Source organism: Ptychodera flava, chromosome 20, assembly GCF_041260155.1.
Source record: "Ptychodera flava strain L36383 chromosome 20, AS_Pfla_20210202, whole genome shotgun sequence".
Classification (NCBI taxonomy): Eukaryota; Metazoa; Hemichordata; class Enteropneusta; family Ptychoderidae; genus Ptychodera; species Ptychodera flava.
Window position 1 is genome coordinate 9,199,918 of NC_091947.1, and position 22,663 is coordinate 9,222,580.

A 22,663-nucleotide genomic window follows, 5' to 3' on the forward strand; every position below is an offset into this window, starting at 1 on the left:
ATTGTCAAAGATTATTAGGGACCATCTCAGATTGTCGCATAAGTTCATGACACGAAAGTTCAAAATTGCGAAATGTTGATGCTTGTCTGTAAGTACAGTGTAGCATCTTGCTGTAGTTTCCTGAAGAACATGTTCCCTGACCACATTACACCCTCAAGTAATCAATCAAATCTGAATACTAACCGCCGTCAGTATGACATGAACGAGTCGGAAATAGTAACAGAAAAATTTGTTCGTAAGAGTGTGCAGTTTTTGTTATTTTTTACACACAATGTAAAGAGAACTTGTAATAAAAAAGTGGGACAGTGAAGTTCACTAACTGAATACAGGTCAAATCCCCTCCCCCGTAAATGAATAAATTTCGCTTTTTGAATTTATGCGACAATCTGAGATGGTCCCTAAAAAGTTTTAGATGTTACCCATGTCCAGAATGGTTAAAAATACTGTTATATCACTTACCAGTTGTACAGAGCTTATGCAAGTCTATGGATCAACCTTCCTTGTAAATGATATAACAGGATTTTTGAATCATTCTGCATATAAACATCTAAAACTCTTTTCAATCTTTGATAATTTTCAAAAGGTTTAATAGGATAAATCAAATTTCCATCTAGAATACCTGTCATCACAAAGTATTGCTTTGTTCAGGATGCATTTAACCAGTACTTTCTGTTTCTTTTGTGATATGTACAAAAAGAAACGTAACCTTTTCATCTTGTCCCTTTATAGTGTTGAGAATGAGGCTTTCAGAGCACAGGCATTTTGTCATCACTTGCATGTTTGGAACTCAGCAAATTCAGTGTAATTTGCTGGCTAAATTGAAAACAAATGCAATATGCAGTATTTATCAGACACCTTCATACCTTTTCCATTTATCAGCATAGATATAGTGCTAAGCTTGCTTGTCAATTTATTAGTATTGTAACAGAGGGTGTGTCAATCACAGAAAGCAACTAGCTTAATAGTAGATACCGGTAGTATTTGCAATAATGTTTTGGAGGGTTTTGATGGCATGCATTTGTTCAATTTGGACTTGGTTGCATGCAACGCTCATTTCATAAAATCATTCATTTCATGAAGTAATATTTCTTTCAACAACATATCTCATCGTTCATTCTTTTACAGGTGTTCTAATGACAATTACTGTGTGACTCCTGTCTTGGGTGTCTCACCATTTCAGTGTTTGCAGAATGAATTAGCAATGCAAGAAAATAATTCTCTTTCATGTAGTATATGGTTTCACATTTTATGAAGCTGTGAGCATTGCTGGATCCAACTATAGATCTGTATACATAGCTTTCAGTGAACCCTCAATGCTAAATTCGCACTATACAGATTCTAACGCATGAAAACCGGAAAGTATAGGTATGGCTGCATGCAGAGAAATTTCTAGGTATTCTGTGCGAGATTTGCAGGTATCATATCGCGCATGCACCTGTTGAATGATGATTTGAAATTATTCACTTCATAGTGAATGAGTACTATAGTTTCTACACTTGTGAGCTTACCATGGCTATTGAGCAATTCAGAATTTACGCCCAGGACTTCCAAATACTACGTCTGATGCTCAATTTCCCAAATAATTGTATCCATTCATGCAAAATGTATTAATGAACATTGTTCAAGTATGCAAATCAACTGTTCAAGAGTCATTATCAATGGGCAAGTATGTAAATACTATTACTGTATTCATGCTATGTGCATTTGTCCGGTAAGTGAAAAATTATTTTTTTTTGCAAATAGCTCATCAGACAAATCTATATATCTAGATCAGTTTTATTTCTTACTTGGATCACCATGGCTTGACGTTCACAGTCAATGCATAAATACATAATACATTTTACACTGAATTTACACTGTGTAGCACCTGATTTACATAGTTACAAAGTATTTGTACGGCAGAGAAAATAAAGTACAGACTTTGAAATGGGACTAAAAAACATCATATGACTGTCTAATGGTTTTTACAATGGACAGGAACAGACATTGGTAGCAAACAGATATGCATGCCATTACCACACTTGTCTGGTCAGGAAATGGCCATCATGTAATATTGAAGCTGCATCTTTACACTGGCGCATTCACTGTTAACTTATTAAGTAAAATAAAAATTCATATTGTTACATTAAATTGACCATCATGGGTGCAAATTTCCTGAAAGCTGATTGCCTATATTGAAATTCCCTTTAGAAGCTTGCACAATGTTGGATCTTGGCTTGCCAATATCCTGAACATAAATATTCCAGCTTCCAAGTTTTGAATGACTAGGGAAAACTGCCCTTGGCTGAACTTTGCCCTCCATTCTAACCAAGCAACAGATGTTGCACTTTTTTTAATGCATACATTGTATAGCAACATACATGCAAGCTTAATCACATGACTCCACGTAGAAAACTGAATATAAATGTTGCCATGATATACCAGTCAATGTCAACATGATGAGATTTGACACTGGTGTTTTTGAATTCATTTGAGTGCAGTTTGCATATTATCAAATCACATGGCAGACATTTGCTTAGCAATGTTTATAGCTTTCTTGAAATCCGCTGCCATACTGAAGTACTTTCAATGCAAAAAGATCTCCCATCTCATTGAAATCAAAACCTGCCCACTACGGCATGATAGAAAGTAAATCTCACCATGGAGACACTAATGTCATTATTATCTTACCCATTGCCACTAGACCCTCTAACGGCCCCTCTCTCATAGCCCCTCACTGGCTTTGCAATGCCACTTTCTCCATTTTGTCTGAACAAGTACGCTAGCCTAAGCATAACCCATCTCCACGAGCGAGCATAGCCATCAAAGGCCACACCATGTCCACAGTGCTTGCTTTGCAGACTGTTAAGGGCACGTCAGGATAACTGTGGAAAACAAGGGCTGTGAGGGTTTCCCGTTGGCAACAGCCTTTGTACATTCAATGGATTCAAAGACTTAAAATATGTAACAAATGCACCCTCAAAATGACTGGTAGTATTCAGGTATAAACACAGGTTTCATACATGACTTTAAAACCTACACGATGTAAGTACAAGTCCTTGAAATTAAAACTCAGAACGAGGCAAAAATAAACATACAATATGCACAAGTTAATCACAAATAATTTAAATTATTTTACAGCATTTAGTAAATGAATATAACACATTTGGGTTCCCAATGTCTTACAGTTCGGTGCCACAGTTATTCTATACACAGAATCTGATTTCTTTAGAAGTCAACACAGTACAGACTATGTAAAATACTTCAAATAGTTTAAGAAAACATTTGATAGGACTTACAATAAATTCATTCAAGAAAAAGCAGCGACTAAAACAAGAGTTTTGGTTACATCCAGTAATTTTTTCCACATCATCATAGAATCTGTATGGATGTGAGGTGGTTTGGGAAAGGTGTAATACTAGGTTGTAAGTCTGCCAATCATTCCCAATAGTAAGATTGATAAATACCATATTACAGAGGCACTGTAGTAGCTTCAGATATCATTGATATACATCATAACATTGGGGTACAAGTTCTCAATAGAATCAAACCAACAAGTCATTCACCACAATCCAACTGTGACAGTGTTGAAACAGTCTTTCACAATTCTGAGTTTCTCAACCAGTACAATAAGTATACGGCGATAAGGCCAGGATTCCAGCATTATAAACTGGTAAGTAATTCATGAGTGGAATTCACCGCATTGCATAGATCTTTCAGTATATTAAAAGTACTGTGAGTTAGAGACCTTGTCACTGAAACAAAGAAGAATACTATAGAGATGTATCACAGGAGGTAATGGTGGCTTGCTATAGAGTTATACACGGTGACAATTATGGACTACATACTATGGATGCTACACTATTCCAAATAAAAGAGTTGGAATTACAGTGGCAATACATATCACTGTATATGAACACATTATTTGCTTGCCATTACAAATCAACAGCTGCCATACATGCGCTAAGCCCCTTTTCACACAACTTACTTGCAAGTGCTGAAACCAAAGCACTTTGAAATTGGTTGTGGTTGGAGCACATATCTGATCTTTTGGATGCCTTCACGTACATGGACGAACATTGCAACTGAGCAGATACTGGTAAGAGTGAACCAACATTAGAATTTGCAAATACGATATTCCACGAACCATCTGATCACATCCAGAAATAACTCACACTGTGTATTTTCTGTAGCTCTGTTTTACTCTCTCTTCAAATAAATATCATACTAAATCTATTGCTGCCAGTTTGCTTTTTTGCAAAAATATGGCATTCTTTAGCGATACTAGCTTTTTTATATTTTTCAATACATATTTTATTTCAAAATACTATTTACAGCCTTTAAAGATATCTTTATCACAGTTCAGTCCGTGCGGTTCCTCTAACACCATATTTACCAATCATTAAAATTGTTGTCCAAAACGAACTGACTGGTTTATGTTGTTTTGATGTTATCAGAACTTCAATACAATACTATCAACATAGAAAGGCCAAGTAAATGCCCCAAATTGTAATACTCAGCATCATTTTCAGGCCAAAAAGGCAATGAGATACTGTCTTGGTTTATCTGTGATGCCAAGACTAAGTTTTGCTGTAAATTCAATGACTGGGGATAACTAGCAAGACTTGGGTGAGGGGGAGGGGGAGGGGGTCTCACACAATTTACAAAAGCCATAATGTGGACGAAGTATTTGAATATGTCACACTTTCTCATAGGTTGTGAAATGGGTGTAAGTAAATTCATAAACCATTTGGTGGCCCTCAGACCAGTGTCCAGGTAGACTGGAAGATCTGGGAGCCTGGAGCGATGATCGAGCAACTGATCTTCCAGTCTTGTGTCCAGGTCAATCCACTGCCAGGATCCGATGGTCCTGCAGCCTTGTTGGGTTGTTGTGTATACCTTCTTTCCCATGAAGTTACTCCAAAAGTGATTGGTTAAATGGATGAGCAGAGAGGCAATCTACTATGTCAGGTAAAAAACTAGTAGTCCTTGAATGACTGCCATTTATATACTAATCCAGGTGAACTTATATCTATCTTAGATAAAATTGATCAAAACTATTTTCATGAAATTCCAAAACCTATCAAATGTATTGATGTAGTATAGATGTAAATTCTCAATCATATTTTCTATGAACTTTGTTACACTCTGGAAGTACTAAAACTGACCGAGCTGATTATTTAGAAACCCTAACATTCATTGTGGGTGTAATTCCTCTCCTTTGTACCATTAATATTCTACAAGAATGAGAATCACTCCAAACTGTGTAATGAGTAGGGGGAAAAATGGTTTACGAAAAACTGTTCCTTGTCAAATAATAACTCAATATCGTTATTCTACAACTCTATGGCATTCAGTGACTGCTGAGAATACGTACAGCAATAGCTAGCACACTTTTACCACATGAAGTAATGCTGGGTATGTAATGTGGTTGTACTCGTATCATGCTGAAGTTACAATTTGTAAATCATCAGGAAACCACATGCACTGTCTGGTTTCTCTAGTAGCACTGCAGAAAGTTTGTATCTGTCATCTACGTTGGTTAACCAATGCGGAAGGCTGGTTCTGGGCTGTGAAGGAAACTGACCCATAAGAGCACTTGTAACAGACAGAGGAAGGCAGTGATTGGATGAGAGGATATACATGTTGGTTGTTGGGTTTTTTCAAGATTTCTCTGCTCATCATCATGATTTCTTGTTGCTTCCCTTTCCTTCACTTCCGGCGACTTGCTGCGTCAGACTTGCGATCTCATCTCCAAGAGTGTCAATATTCTCCTAGAACATGGATAAGAAACAAGGTATTAAAGTTCCCTCGGAAGTCGTCTTACTGAGAGAACACCTTGGTAGGAATACATAGGGGTCTCGAGTGGAAAGTTTCTGGTCAATACGTGGGTATATGGGGGAGTTATTGTTCTTTTATGAAAGAAGTGACCCTAGTGATACATAAACAGTCATTCAACAAATGGTGATGCCTACACTCAGTGAGTTATGGATTATTTCTCTGTTACCCGTCCAGCATCTATTTACTCAGATTCTCTTACAATCACTGGTTAGAAATGCCACTTCTAATCTATGACTTCCATTGATAAGTCCTTGTTAGTCAGGCCTGGAAAAACCAGCAGGCAATGTGTAGTGAAACTGGGATGCATGGGTATGGCTTTGAAAATACAACAGCTGATGGCAGACCAGTAGTATATATCAGGAAAATCGAAAAAAAATATCAAATATTAAAAATAATAGTCCCTTGTTGGCTATGCTGACTTGCTAAGCTGGGCTACAAGATATCTGAACTTTAACGGCAGGAGAGGTCCACTTGCATAGTGATAATGGGCTGTGAGTGAAAATTAATCTCTTTTTACTGTTATCCTTGCCATGATTTGGTTAGTAAAGTTTTCTATGGTATGGCTGGCTCAATATATGGACTACTGAGTGTGTAGTTAACAATTTGAACGTTACTGTAAGCATGCCACAGTTGGGTCCCTTACCTTGAGCGTGATATTCTTCAGCAGAGTATCCTCTAATACTGCCTGCAGTTTTCTGTTGATTTGCAGTGACAGGTCAAGGGTCATGCCGGGGTCAGTGGCTTGTGACTTGTACAGCGATGCCATGATCCCACCCTGCTTGGCTATCTTGGCCTGGAAAAAAGAATTGAGTGGAATGAGATATCATGTCTAACTGGCTTCTACAGGCTGGCATTAACTGATCAATCACAAATATGTTTATTAAGTATATTACTATGGTATTCATATTTAGCATGTGATCTTGAAATTAACAAGTAAATGTGCCCAAGAAAATAAAAGTATTGCATTCATCTCAAAGTTTGCGGAAGAAAATTTTTACTGACTGGTTTCAAAATTAAGAGAAAAAACTTACAGATATCAAGCAAAAGTTTTACAACGATAAAACTGCTCAAACTTTATTGGTATTTGAGATCCACGATAGTAGCAGCTGTTTACTTTATCTTATTGCAAAAACCTTTATTCAAAGGAAACACTACTTTTCTATTGAATTTCTAAAATGATTCCAAAAATGCTGTAATATGAAACAAAGAACAAAAGAAGCAACCATCAACAAGGAAAGGGTAAAAAATACCACAACAAGTAATATGAATACATGGTAGTTTATCAAGAAAGCTATGAACTAGATAAAGACTACATCCATCACTGTACTATACTGAACATTCTGGAAAACTATAGTTTTGAAATGATAGGAACAGTCTGTCCATGCTCCAAGTTAGAAAAAAAGAAATTTAAACCAACAAAAAATGTACATTGCTATGGGAACACGCTTCATCATATTTCAATGACTTTTCGTAACTCTCTGACATGTCCAACTCTTCTGCATTGCATATTTTTGTGCATTCCAAAACTATAATTTCCAGGTTGATATTTAGCTTTGTGTCAGAAAATACACAATATCCATACTATGTGCTACAACTATATATCACAAGACATTACCAGGGAAGGGGGAAAAGGATAATGTGGAAGTCTAAAATTTGCACCAATACAGGTTTCAGAATACAAGATCAATCTACACGGCAGTTTTGGAACACAAAGATCTATATTAAGAGAGGATAGCGCATGGACTCTTTCCCCTGATAGAGGGCGCACTGCATTCAGAGTTACAGAGATAGTTGTAACACCTAGTCAATTAAGTTTGTCATCACCTTAGCCATTTGTACCTTATTAGCATCCATGGCTGCAGGAGCCAGAGCTCCTGTCTGCTCTCGCAGAACAAACTGCTGAATTATTCTGCAGAAGTAAAACAAACATGGCGTATTCTTTTCAATTCTGTATATGTGTATCTTATGAAACCATGAGCGAATTAGATTTGCAAATAAATAGATTCACAGTTAATTTTGAAATGTGACGTTGAAGTAAATAATATAATCAAATGAATATAAGATTTGACCAGGTTTCTGATATTGAAGTGACACAATCAACGTACAGAAGCATCATCTTGCTCCATAAACATCATTAGTGGTGGTGCCAAGTGTCTGAAGTTGATCAGTATATCTTGCTTGCACATTACAATCATCAAGATTAAATTTGGTAAATGGTAATCAAGTAAAGCCATTGGTCTGCTGCAGTAAGTTGAAATCAGGAATACTGTCACGTCAAAGAAGTGTCATATTTTGAAAACCAAATCTTCATGTGTACTGCAGAACTTCTCACATGATCCTACTGGTGTAGTCAATAGATTAATTCTCAAAGAATGTAATTTCCATGGACATGCTACATCATAGTTGTACCAGTCAATACAGTGCCTTACAGTATATACCTGAATTACATAAGCACCAATTGAAGTGAGTCATAGATTTCTCGACACGAACCATGACACAATTTATCATTCAAAATTTTTGTTCCATGTCCTCTTTTTCACAACCTACTTTGATTTCTTTTGCATTTCATCCAACAGTTGGTTGGCATGGTCTTCGAGAAAATCAATCTTCTCCGTCTTCCTGTGGTTAATTTTCTGAAGCTTGACTATCCTTTCAACAAGCATGGCCTTATTCACAGCTGGGAAGTCCCCTCCACCGGAAGATTCTACAGCCTGAAATGATTGGTGTGAAATAACTTGTATTAAACTTGAAAACCTGACAGAAACCTGGTTTCAAGAGTTAAAGTTTGACTTCTTACGTATGCTACCACAACATTCAACTGTGTCTAAATTCTTTGTAGTAGAAATCTGCTTGTCCTAGGGAACATTGATGGTATAAATCTGCCAGTCTTAGGGAGCCCTTCATTGCAAGACACACTGTTGAATTGTAAGCATGCTAACCAACTTCTCTTCAGTTTGGCCATCTCTCTAGGATGAGTTTGTACATCCATAGAAATGATTCAAACTATATCTCTATTGATGAAGGGTTACATTTGAGACCAGGCAGTCTATTATTTTTTGCATTGATTCTTACCCTATGATCCCTTGTTAGGTGAAGTACAATATCACAAAACAAACTATCAAATTAAAACAATCACTCTGAAGTGTGATAATAATATTTTAGATTGATTCATATTATCTTTTTCTGAATGTCACTGGTACTTTGGAATAGTAAAGCTAAGATAGTTACTGTTTGAAGGAATATTTAAGTCATTGGCTGTATAACTGATGATGAAATTGATTATCGTATCCATTTAGAGTATAGGCCTTAAATTTACACAGGGAACATCAGTAGTTTTTAGAAGCTAAAACTAAAACTAGCTTGAATGAAAATGTCTCCAATAAACATTGTACGTGATATTGTGAACAGAGATAGATATAAACATAAAGGTGAGTTTTTTCATCATATTTTGCAATAATTACAGAGCCTACTGAACAAAATGTAGAGAGAGAACATGGTGTATGTTGGATTATTACTTGTTTATCTTGTGACGGCGTTCGAGTGACAACACTGGGTGTGCTTCCCGCAGCAGTTGTTGTTGTGGTGGCTGTTGTTGTAGCTGTGGCTGATGTAAGTGTGCCAGCTGCTGTGTCCAGTGAACCACTGGAACTCGTGCGAGAGCCGGTACTCAACGTCTCCTTGGTGTTGTTTTCTCCTGTGTCATTGGACTCCAGTTTCTTGGTAGCTTGCTGTAACTGTCGACTCAAATCCTGTGTGTAGACGAGTAATAAGCTAACCAATCAATGGTGCTCACTCATTTTACTGAGAAATATGTACAACATGCATTTTTACAGGTCTTCAAAAAGTGGACTTCATTACATGAATGCAACTGAGACGGAGTGATGAAGCGATGGAGTCCTACCAGGTCTGGTATTCAACTAATTTACAAATATGAACATCATGACACTACTTCAAATGCACATTTATGCTTTTCTGTTGTGAAAAAATGCAGCACAATTTTCAACTAACTGTTGACAAACTTAAAAGCAAAAGACACAATAAAAAGATAGCACAGTAACTGAACAGACTGTGTACATACACCAGTGAAACATGCCATAGTAACATGGTGCGTTTGAGGCTGTCACATGCACTGGATGTCAGTCACTGACTTTCTAGCCATCCTTATTCACTTTGAACAACAGGAAAGACATCACAGATTTTACTACAATACCACTGATGAAATGCAATATTGTCCTACAAAGGTGTCTGTCTTTCGCTAATAACAATGAGTGTATTACTTGACCTGCACTTTGGTAATAAACAGAGAATTTCAATCCGATAAAAAATTTAAAACTCAGCCTGTCATCACCTATCTTCAGTAACAGCATGTGATTTTATACAGTCTTGTAACACTGACATGTAGGAATGTTTGAACGTTTTCAAGTAAATGGATGACTCAATGAGAGTTTTAACTGAAGACAGAGTTGTAAAAAATATAAGCAAGTACAACAATTCAATAATTTTATTCTATTGGGCTTTAACACTTTCACTGCCATCTCCCCAAACATGTTTACCAATATGTAAATGAAGGGGTTGCACCAAAACTTTGTAATAAAAGGATGACAAACCTTGATATTTGCAGCATGTTTTCTCTTGAGAGTCTTCACTTCATCCATTTTATCATCTAATTGCACTGTCAGCAACTCAACCGCTTTGCTTTTTTCTTCTAACTTGTTGGTTAATAACTCATTCTCTTGATGTCTCATGTGTTTTTGCTCCTCCAGCTCCGACGTCTATTTGCCAAACATAAATGTAAATGTGTTACATATTCACACAAATGACAGTCTGTATGGTGTGTGCCACTGTTTATAAACATCAGAGTTATGATTTCAGAGAGTAGGAAGTGCTGTCAATATGTCATCCCATAGACCCTGAAGTGGCGGATTCTATGGTCAGCCATGTGGGAATCTAAAAAGGTATTAAACAGTTACAAAACATAGATTTATTTTGGTGCTATATTTGTCCATATTTGTCAAGCAGGTGATATTCGAAGCAACTTCTACACATTTGGAAGAATGTAATGTAGATTGTGATGAGATAGAATATTTTCATACATTTCACTGTCAACTTGTAAAGTTTAACCCTGAAATTAGGTCAGAATTGAAGTTGCTAGTTGACAACGGTAATCATACAAATAGTAATGTAGAACATTAACCAGTTCAATGTGATCTGGGAGGCACACAGCATAAAAATACCGCAATTATACGGTGTCGCTCACATTTTATCAGAACTGGTTCATAACAGTATGGGTACCAAAGATCAACCAGAAAAACAAGAATGACAAAAGCAAATAAGGTCTGCAACTTAGGTACTGGAGGTCATCTTTAGGAACATGCATATCAACTTCTATAGCAATGGGACAAGCAGATCCTACATACATAAGCAAATGTCAACAAAAAATTAGCCAGAGAAGCTTGACAAAAAGAAAAGGTGGGAGAGTGGGGAAAAAAAAGTAGGAAAAAATATAAAAGGGATCTTTAAAAAGGAATGCTACCTCATCAATCTTCTATCCCCTACCCCCTCCTGAATATCAATGTTCCACCCTTGGTTGACCATGTTTACATAAGACCAGCTGGCAGTATATTTACAACTTTGGGGATGTTTTAATTAATGCTACGAGTGCTATTATTCAAATGTAAACAGCGCTTAAATCAGTTACAGATAGTGAAATTCCTTCCACTGTGGGGGGGATTATGACATCTGGAATTATCCTGGATCCAAATTTCTCATCAGTTCTTGTGTGTCTTACATGCGAAAGTTGCAAAAATTGGTTTGCAATGAAAAAATTTACCTCAGCTCTGTTTTCAGGATCAAATTTTGCTACAAGTACAAATTGAATTAAGGATGATAAATACCTTTTAGACACTTTCAGATTTTTATTTTTTTCTCAGTTGAGCATGTCCCAAACCCCAATAAAGTATACATTTCTGAAAGCCCTGATATAGAGCTATCCGACCAAGCACAGTGCACGGTCATTATTTGCATAAGAGTCACGTGACAAGCGTTTTGCTGAACCTTCCAAAAACCGGTTTTCCCGGCCTTATGCGAACACGCTGCAAGATTTCCGGTTGGAATTTCTTCATTGACAAGCCTTGACAATATCCTTCAAAACCGTGTCTGCGATTTTTTTCGGAGGCTCCATTCAAATTATATGGCGTGATAATTAAAATTCCTTGAAAAGCACCTTCGTCCAACACCTTTAAGAGCGCATTAAAAAATAACAAAGGCATATAAAGGAAATCCCAGACACGGAATGTGAGTTCATTATTTTTCCAATGGACGGTGTGAATTTCAAGCAGCTAGTGTTTGTGAGCGCGAATTGACGAGGTGCCAAAGAAGGGTACTTCATTCACACATTGAATTCGAGAAAAACGCAAAAAAACATGTTTTGATACTTCTACGCTACGGCATTTGATAAATAGACGTGCACGAGCCTCAAAACGGGCATACTTTGTTACCAAGTGATGGTGTCGGCCGGGAATGACAGTTGTTCAGAGAAAAAGTCCTAGGAAAATAAAATAAATCGCGGAAAACTACCAATTTTTGGAGCCTTGCGTGTCGACACATCGCCACAGCGAATGGCTTCAGTGGGAAAAAACAATGACGTCAGCAGTCATTACTGATAGCGGGCGTGTCCTAAATTCATATGCAGATAAGCTTGTTTGCGTTCCCCAGATCACACTCCCCTCACACGCTATATAGACATTGCAGAACCGTAGACTGATAGCGTAGTATCGCACTAATTGCAAAGTTAATTCTAGGACGCGCCATTGCGCAATAAAATCTCGAATGGCCCTCATTTCTACGTTTCACGCGCCACTAAGGGGGGAACATTATATGAATGGGTCGATCACGCAGAGTTCACGTAGTTCATACATTCGCGAAGCTCCCCGAAGGTCATTACCTCAGTCATAGTGTGACATGTAAAACGATTCAGTTACCTATCAACCTTTGCAATTAAATACCCACTACAGCATATATGGTGGTACATAGGAAGCTGGGTAGAAAGGACGGATGTAGGGGACACGGTGTTTTGGAGCCATACGCATGTGGCATGGCCGATGAATATAGAACAACGGCACTGGCCGCTGCGTAAAGGTGGAAAGCTAGTCGACACTCGGATTTTTAACGCCAGTACTAATAGTTGATGAACCCAGGATGATCGGGCAGTCCCTTAAATTGAAGCGTTTGCAACGTCTACCGTCCATACAAACGAAATGTTGAACACTGCAAGGAAAAAATCCATGATCGTTTTGTAGAGCAACACATTTTAGTAGCCAGGTCTTTGCATAGAATAACACCGCTGTGTAAAATCCTTTGGCCAGAACCAATGATCGTAAATTTGCTAATACATACGAGTTATGTTTAAAAGTTGATGTATCGATCACTTTATTTAGGTCGTACGGGTTACAGTCTCGTGCTATATCAGTGTATGAGTAGCCTAATTGTCGATGCGTGCAAATCGAGGGCCACTCTCGGAGAAATCCTACGCTAAGCTTTGATCATGATCATTTCCACAGTCAAAATCACAGTCCTTAGCAATCTGTACAGTTGTTCAAGTCCGACATATCAATAATTCATCACATAAGTTACGTAAACAATTGAATCAAACCAAACGGTTTGCTGTTGCCATTATTTGGCCTGTTGCGTACGTACAAGGGACAACTTTGCAGTAGGCTTGGTTGGTTACGGGGCGCCCGATCTCCAGTATTCTCCTTTTCGATCTCCAGTATTCTCCTTTTCTTGACTTGATAGACTATTGCATTTTCTGCAGAAAATTCAAGGTTTTTACATGTGTGATGATGATGGCCCCCGATTTTCTAAAATGGCCCCCTTGGGACAGGAGTTGGGGCCAACAGTGGCCCGTTGTTTTTAAATCCTAGAATGAACACTGTGTAATTGTTTATCTAACATTGCAAAAAAGACGTCAACCACCGTAAAGCGGCGTGTGCAGGCTCCGACCAACCCTAAGCAAAGAGTGATAAAATGTCGCACTGCTGAGAAATCGTAGTTGACACGATGTCTTGACCACACTAAGAAAAATGACTTGCTCTCTGGTGTAGACTATGAAAAATGACTTGCTCTCTGGTGTAGACTATGTTTGGAACTGTACGAATACTTGTTTATTGGACTAGGCTTCGACAAACATTTAATTACGGTTTATTGTTTACAGACGGAAGTAATCCTGGTGTTTGGAGAAGTCACAGCACGTCATTATGTAAATTAGCTAGTGCAACGCAAAGTTGTGTCACTCAAGATGGATTATGGAAATAGCAATGCAAATGTGTCCACAATGTTTACAAAAGTCTCCCGATTTAACCGGGATAGCCACGTGCATTTGTTTTGATTTTTAAAAATCGTGAATTACACGGAGACCATTCCTTATCTTGAACTGGCGACACATCTCAATTCTGGGTCTTAGTTCAAGGTGTATTCTCAGAGATTTTTAAAAATTTGACAGAAAAATGAACGATTTGGTATTTATCATCCTTAAACAAGACAAAATTATGTTCACAGCCTTCGAAACTGTCTCACAACAAATCCTTGGTTGGTGTAGGTCATTTAAGGTCACAAAAGAAAATTACCTAAAATATAAATATTTGGGGGTTTCCCAACACTTTGAGCAGAAAATTTATCTAATAACATCCCTCGGGACTTTTGTACCAAATTACAAAGCTATCAGACAAGAAATTTTGAGAACAAGTTTTCTTGACCAAATATGACAAAATTGTCTTAAAAATACAAATTTGTATATTTCAGGACAATTTCCACATATCTAACTATTGTCATCCCTGGACATCTGTACACCAAATGTAAAAGCCAGTCCAGGGGCTTTAAAATGAAAATTTTTTTACGATTTTTTGACCAAAAATAACAAAAATTGCCCCAAAACAGTAATGTTTCCAATGTTGTCGTAATTTTCAACAATTAGAAGGATAACACCCTTGCAAACATCCAATCCAAATTTGAGAGCAATTGGGCTAGCGGTTTCAGAGAAGAAGAAATTTTACGTAAAATGAGAAAAAACAACCAAAAAATTCAGCAAAAATATAAAATTCAAGATATCTTCACGATATTCATCAAACTGATTTGGATCAACCTTAGTAACCTGTATACCAAATATCAAAGCTATCAGATTAGTTATTCTTGAATAAAAAAAATTTTGACCAAAAAATTCAGAAAATTGCCTCAAAATTACAAATTTTAAAAATTTCAATTCAATTTGTATACACTTGACTGATGTCATCCTGAGGAACATGTATACCAACTTTCAGAGCAATCAGATGAGTGGTTTCAGAGTTAAACATTTCTTGACTAAAAATTGAAAAAATTACCTGAAAAATAGAAACATGCAAATTTCATCCTAAATTTTACACATCTGCTTTAGAATACCTAAAGGAACCTGCACAACAAGTTTCAACCCTATCTGACCAACGGTTACAGAGTTTTAGCAATTTGCAGGGTTTTTCCTTTTTTCCCCCTCATTTGCATATTTTTGACACTGACAAGTTCATTTGAACAAATTCACATCTCCACCCCTAGGTGCACCTGTACACCAAATACTAAGACAGTAGGTTTTGCCGTTTAGCTGTTTTTGATGTGGACGGACATACATACATACATACATACATACATACATACAGACATGCAAATGGCATGCAAATGAACTGATTCAGCTTATACGATTACCTCACATTGGTATACCAAATGTGAGCTAAAAATGACAATTTATCTGAAACCTCTGCCACTGTCCATTCAACACATGCCACTGGCTATGGTCTTTTTCCATGATTAGCAAACAATGTTTATTTCACTTTGTTTGCACTCTGAAAGTTACAACAGTAAATAGCCAGGTCTATTGTATGCAAATTCTAATATCCCCTTTATGTCCAGACATTGTGCACACACAAGCAATAGTATTGATTGTACAACGACAAAGCAAATTTGACATAAAATAGACCAATAACTCAACAAGATTTCCACACACCAGAACAAATAATTTTCACCCTCAACCTTGGCTGTCATTATGAAACGCATAACACAATAACAGAATGCCACAGTCAAAACTCACCCCCAAAAGTATCAATATTACAGACTCATAAAAAAACTATCTAACAGAGACATTTAGAAATGCTATGCTTTTTTTCTCATTTAACCAAACACACACAGTATAATAATTCAAAAATCAAAAGTGGTAGAAACTATAATTTTTTTCATATCGTCATAAGCAGAAAGGATTAATCCTCTTACCAAAGTTAAATTTGTTTTCTTCAGTTGATTGCACATATCTGTAAGTTTCTCATTTTCTTTGGTTACTGCCTCTACCTGAAAATCAACATAACATAATACTGTACAGGAACAATACAAAAACTCTCAAGTTTCTGGTTACTTATCCTGGTATCACAAAGTACCGGTACATGAATACAGTGTTTCAAGTTTTACTATTCATTCACTTTCTGACCTTGCAATCCAAGTTTGCCCATATATGGGTCAAACTTTAAAGTTATCTCACAATGAATCAGAGACCACAAGACTAATGATAATGAGTTGGTAGTAAAAGCATACTTCGCGGCTCTTGATGGTAAAATATTGGCCAACATTTCAATAACATGCATTTTGAATAAAATTGTTATATTTCTTACATAATTTTAACCATTTATCTGCTAATTATCTAATTTAAGTAAACAGGCTTTCACACACAGGGTGGACTTCTAATTATTTCTCAGTAAAGTCAATCCATATTTGTGCATTCTCCATTGAAACTCTGTACTCTATATGATATTGAATATCAACACTTTTATCAGGACTAGAATATGTTTATAATGAGACAACATGCTGAGACTGACCTTGTTAGAAAGTGCAGTATTTGAGGAAAGTAATTCTGCATTTTTGGCAGTAATCTTTTCTGTAAATTGTAGCAGCTCGGACTGTTTGCGGTTCAGACTGGCAATGTCATTTTCAAGTTCGGTGTTATTGGATTGCAATGTGCCCAGTTCTTCTTCCAGTCTCTTAACTGTTTCTCTTTCCCTGGAGTAAAAAAAAAAATGTGCAGTAAAATTAGAATATAACTGCTTAAACTCTTTCATTCAAATTACAAGTGTGGGGGTTTAATGAATAAAGGTTAGTTCAATTTTGGTTTAAACAGAAGCTGCCTATTTTTCTCCAAAAGGGTTGAAGTTTCACAACTGCTAATAATAAAGTCAAATGCAAAGAAGGACCAATTCTTCATGAACTTACAAATTAAACTATTTGTGGCAAGTTTTGTTTGACATGATCAATCAACCATTTGATGTAGTACTCTGAATTGAAATATAAATGCCAATCTTTGAAATGTCAAAATCTATTTTGATATTGCCAGTTTGGTAGTTGAATTCAAACTTCTTTTGAGAGGTGTTGAGCATAACTACATTTTTTGCTGTCAGAGGATTAAAAACTTGAGTAGTATCAGATGTGTACGTCTATGTCAAGTATACATCAAGTCAACTGATGTTATACAGTTTCTTTTTTAGATCTGGCCAAGAATTCAGAGAATTTCTTTATCAGTTACCTAAGGCATTTCATTCTTAACAAATGACAATTTTGTTGATGCAAAGTCTAAATCTATATTTTCTACAATTTTTCTATCCCTATAAAAGCCAAACATATTAATTATGCTACAAAACCTACAATTCTGCATAAACCCTATTCTATCAAACATTACACAGTGAACTTGAAAAATTCAGCATTTCTTTGAAATGTTTAAAACAACGGAAAGCTTCACTCTTTCAACCCCTATCCCTGAGGAACAACAAGGCTTTCACCAAAAGGCAGACTGCACAAGGGTTTAAGCACATGCACATGCATGTGGTCAGTTATCCAGAGGACTGCATTTAAAATGACATAAAAATGCAGTGGTTTAATCTGGAGACATTGGTGAAAATAGAACATGCTATTTTTGCTTACTTTGCGAGTTCCTCCTGGAGCTTTTGCATGTCATCCACCTGTATAGTCAGTTTACGATTACTATCCTTCTGGTTGTTCAGTAATTCTTTGAACTCTGCCATCACTTTTTGATTCTTGACGCACTCCTCCTCCAGGTTCTTGATCTGTTACAAAACACAGAAATGAGTATTCTGTTGAAAATTTTCTGTGAGTTACAGGGCCCTAATTAAAATGGTTGAGCAGGAAACATACAAGAGTACATAGTTTCCACTGTTTTACAAACTAATCAATTGTTGAATATATTCAATAAATTTTGTTTAAAATATTGATGACAAAGATCAGGAATTGAAAGACATAATTCAGCAGTTTCTGTGCTTTTATTTATCCAATCCATGAATTTATTCTCATGAGGTATGAACCATGCAAATAGCAAATATATGAACTGTAGGAATCATTTGTAGTTTCATAGTATATCTTTCATATGCAGCTACACAGAACTCAAAAGGTCTAATTTACGCTACACATCAAGGCGAAAAACAATATCATGACCAACAGGCTCTACATTAGGTGAAAAAAAATATTGTAATCTGATCTGTACATTCATCAGGGACTCCAACGAAATATGACGCAGACAGCATCACAAAAATATGAATAGAACCAGGAGGTGAAAGGTCGAATGTGAAAGTTCACATACCTTATCTTGGTGGGTTATGGATTCTGCCACTTTATCTTTCAAAGTCTTTTTCAAGGATTCCAACTCCCTGCTCACTTGTTCATACATCTGAACACGAAGAGAAGGCAAGTGTTAAGTAAGATTGCAATGGTGAAAACAATAAATATGAAACTGGTAGGAATGTCCACCTATTTCAATGTAAAACCTTTCTACCTTTAGAAAGACAGATATCAACACAAGTTATATGTTGGTCATTTTTACTTCAATAGGAAAAAAACATTTGAATTTGGTATGAATATATAAATTAGATTACACAATTTCTGGGTCTTCCTATATTAAACAAACAATCTAAATACTTGACAATTAACTTATCATCAAAGTAAATGACTATTTAATCTGTAGTATATATTTTAAAAACAATATCTGAGAAAATTGCATCACAGAACATTATAGCATTGATCATATACTTGTAGCTGTACCTCAATGTTGTCTGATTTTTGTTGCTTTTCAAACTCTAATTCCGTTTCTTTTTCTTTCAGCTTTATATCCAGTGAATTGGATTTTATCTCCTCTGATTCCTGCAGTGAAAGAAGTAATGAATGTGTTACAAGTTGTAAAAACAACAGGTGCTGGCCATCTGACCAGAATCATTGGCATGTGTTTGGTGACTTGACATAAAAGCAGTGAGGTAAAAAAAATACTGTGTCTTTGTGTTAACATGTCCTAATAAAATAGGATAGGTTGGTCAGGAACTCTTCGTTTTCTTTTTATTTTGGTATGACCCATCAAAATTCAGCCAAATTTGGCAAACTCATGCATGATATTTTAAAATACAATAAAAAATTAGGGTCAGAGGTATTAAATAGCGTAAGTCAGGTACCATAAACAAATTTCTTTTTTCATTTGGTGTGATGGAACTTTTGCTAGCGTTTCACAGATAATTTTACAACTATGTAGCAGCTTGATGGCCAAAACTTGTTAAAATACATTCACTACAACTGTTTATGTAAATCAAAGTCCATATGTGAACGCATGTAAATATACTCATACAATCTTGACTTAAGCATAACTCTTATACTAATCTACACTGAAATTTAAAATCTACAAGGCTGATTTTCGTTTACGTTGCTTGATCTGTTTCCTCCATGGATATTGGATGCAAAGTTTTAACTATCCACACAGTGAATTCTAATAAGTATTCTATTTCACCTGATAGGTTTTAATCATTTCTTGACAGTTCTTCCTGATCTGTTCCGTCTCTTCCTTGGCTTCGGCCAGCTTGCTCTCTGTCTTCTGTAGCTTCAGTTTTGTTTCCTGAAAAAAGGGAATAAGAGTACCGCCAAAGGATGTCAATTTACATGTGTGCAGACCAGCAGTAGTGTAGTGAATTTCATCGATGGTAAAAACGCTTAAATTGGGTTAATAAAACATATGTATGACCGGAATGTGTGCAAGTCAGTATTTCTGACCTTTGACTTCTGTACATTTGATCTCATATGAACGCCATGTAACGCAAGTATTTGAGTATTCAAGACACACCACTGACATTTATGAACAGCTGAAATGAAAATCTTAAACACTTGAACTAGGGCAATATCTTAACTTCCATTCATGTCTTTGGTACCAAAACTAACTTTCCATTAATCACACTGGTGAGTCGGAGATGGTTGTGGTGTACTGGACATTTTCCCATATTCTACACTTGTTCAGATTTATTGAAGACATAGAAATTTCCAAACAGTTTGAAATGATAAGAATAAAATGTCGGTATCATACAATTAAAAATAGAAAAAAAAGATCCCGCAACATAGCTGATGCACTCACCTTATGGGAATCTAACTCTGTCTTTAATTTATTCTGAGCCCATTTCACTTTGATACCTTGTGAATTTATTTCTTCTTTGAGTTTCTCTACCTCTTTTTGTAAATTTGCAATTTCTGAATCCTGCAGAAAGATGAGACACCAGGGAAAAAAATCAATATGTTGGCATTGCAGAGTTGGTAACGACACTGAAATAGCATATGGTATTTTCAGCGATGGAAAAATATTTCTAGGATCCATTGTGACGGGAACAAAATTACAACTATCACTGTGTTTTAACATTAATAAGACATATTATAATCTCATATGTTATTTGAGACAATTGTATAAGTTCTGTAATAAACAGAAATATCAGCATAAATGAATATTTCTTTTGTTCAAGTCTCTACAAAGACTTGTGAGTGACAAGTTTTCTTAAGAAAATTTTGCTGAGAGCTTTTCAGGAAGTCAAACCATGGCTTATACTTTGAAGAAGAAATTACAAAATAAAGACAATATGTTCAGCTTAACATTCAAACAGCAAAATTTAAATATTACGATCAATAAATTATATTTATTGCCAGTAATGAGAGAAATTATTTAGACAAATTAACTAAACAAATTATCAAAATTATTAACTCCATCATTACTTCTAGTGTCATGTACACCTAAACTGTTATGCTACATGTATTAATTATTCAACTAAATACAATGGAATAAGGAAAACTTTTTGTAAACATACAGGAATACAAAAAAATTTACTTGACAATAATCAGGTACATGAAACTCAAATGTGAGAAATTTTTCATAATAGGTTTTCTGGACAATAAAGACTCGGAAAAGCACTTCATCTGAACCACAAATACTTGTTCTACAGACGATGCTGTGCTTTTTTGATTTGTTTAATTCAAAATAAGTACATGAGAAATGCTCATAAATAATGCTGTGATGTTGACTTATTGATTTTCAATTTAGTGAATTTGAAACTCATTACAGAAGCCCTATGAAGATGGGTGGCCTGGACAGGTCAAAGTATGACACTGTGGACAGCTGTCACCACCTATAGTTACAGTGATGACCCAATGGAGCAGCATATAACCAGTGTATTGATAACACACAGCTTCTGCAGAGTTGATGAATATTTCACCACACTGTGAGAGTGTGAGCGCTAGGGAGGGTCAAAAGGTCAACTGGAGGAATTCATACATATGGTGATAATATATGGACGGATGATCACTTGTCTAGTGGGAAGATTATTTTACATCACAAAATTGATAAATTTTTGGAAAGTCATTAAAGCTGTTTTGACTCCTGTGACGGTTATGAAAGTGCACAATTTAAATTTACAAGAAAGCTTCTCTTAGTTTTTATATCTGTATAGTCATGGAAGTTCATATTGCTCTGAAAACTAACAATATACCTGTGAATGATCTTCAGGGTCAATAGTTCAATTGGGCCTATTGATGGATTCAGTGTCATTTCTCACATGTTACAATGGTTTGGGGATCATTTGGAATATGCAATCTGACAAGTCAATGTCAGTTTTAGTTACATATGTGAAACATCCAAGAAAGGCCTGTATATTATCTCCTTCCATTTTTTTCAGAGCACATCACAGGCCCTCTGGCCTATGAAAGCCAGAAGAACACATATATTATTTCTATATTCCTATCCATAATGACTAATGGTGGTGAAATTTTGAGCTATTTTCAGTTTGCAATGCCTAATGCTGCCACCATATGTTCAAGCTGTTACAATGGAATAGGAAGTGCAAATTACCAGACATGTCTATTAGTGGCTAGGGTTGGTTTTCCTGGTGTGAAAACTATTCATATAAAATAGTTAATTTGAACCATATGGTACTGGAGATACACAAACGTCTGCATCACTTTGAATGAAAAATTGCAATTGATGATAGAAGAATGTAAATGACAATTTATTTATGTAATAAAGTTGCCCCTTCAAAGATTTCTATAAATATGAAATCAAGAGCCAACTGTTATGTTTATAATGATTGAGTATTAAATATACCATCACTCTGCTTTTACAATAATATGGAGGTTTGCTATTTGGTAGAACGGCTGCAAGCTCCTTGCAATATTTGTGGTAGGAACCAGATATTATCATATGTAATGTAGAGTTGATAGAAATATTTTATCCCTTTTCTACAAAACATTCATTGAAAGTGTTTTAACTTTTTCTTGTATTTGTTTAATGCATAAATTGTCCGTTAAGATTGTTCAATATGCTCCAACATAATCAGTACTCCTGAGAGAAATTTGTTTTGTTTTTACAACCAACAGCAGCACCGAAAGGCTCACTCTCTAATATCATGTAAAACCTATGTTTTATCTTCAGAGTTTATTTTCAGTCCACCGGCTTGCAGGTCAAATCGGTGCAAACATTCTT

General features: G+C 36.0%; 1 protein-coding gene across 2 annotated transcripts in view; it reads right to left on the reverse strand.

Moving 5' to 3' along the window:
• Positions 1 to 1,758: 1,758 nt before the first annotated feature.
• Positions 1,759 to 22,663, reverse strand: part of LOC139119959 (coiled-coil domain-containing protein 186-like) — a 36,240-nt gene continuing 15,335 nt past the window's right edge. Inside the window, exons 5-17 of one of the 2 annotated variants that reach the window (XM_070683928.1) lie at positions 20,279 to 20,398; positions 19,664 to 19,768; positions 18,934 to 19,032; positions 18,476 to 18,562; positions 17,803 to 17,945; positions 16,707 to 16,887; positions 16,111 to 16,185; positions 10,428 to 10,592; positions 9,336 to 9,569; positions 8,368 to 8,531; positions 7,660 to 7,729; positions 6,464 to 6,613; positions 1,759 to 5,753 (exon numbers count right to left, since the gene is read on the reverse strand). In XM_070683928.1, the coding sequence (XP_070540029.1) occupies positions 5,664 to 5,753; positions 6,464 to 6,613; positions 7,660 to 7,729; positions 8,368 to 8,531; positions 9,336 to 9,569; positions 10,428 to 10,592; positions 16,111 to 16,185; positions 16,707 to 16,887; positions 17,803 to 17,945; positions 18,476 to 18,562; positions 18,934 to 19,032; positions 19,664 to 19,768; positions 20,279 to 20,398 (1,683 nt within the window). In that variant the 3' untranslated portion in view covers positions 1,759 to 5,663. Of the gene's footprint in view, positions 5,754 to 6,463; positions 6,614 to 7,644; positions 7,730 to 8,367; positions 8,532 to 9,335; positions 9,570 to 10,427; positions 10,593 to 16,110; positions 16,186 to 16,706; positions 16,888 to 17,802; positions 17,946 to 18,475; positions 18,563 to 18,933; positions 19,033 to 19,663; positions 19,769 to 20,278; positions 20,399 to 22,663 lie in introns of both variants that reach the window. The other variant, XM_070683927.1, reaches the window with a different exon arrangement.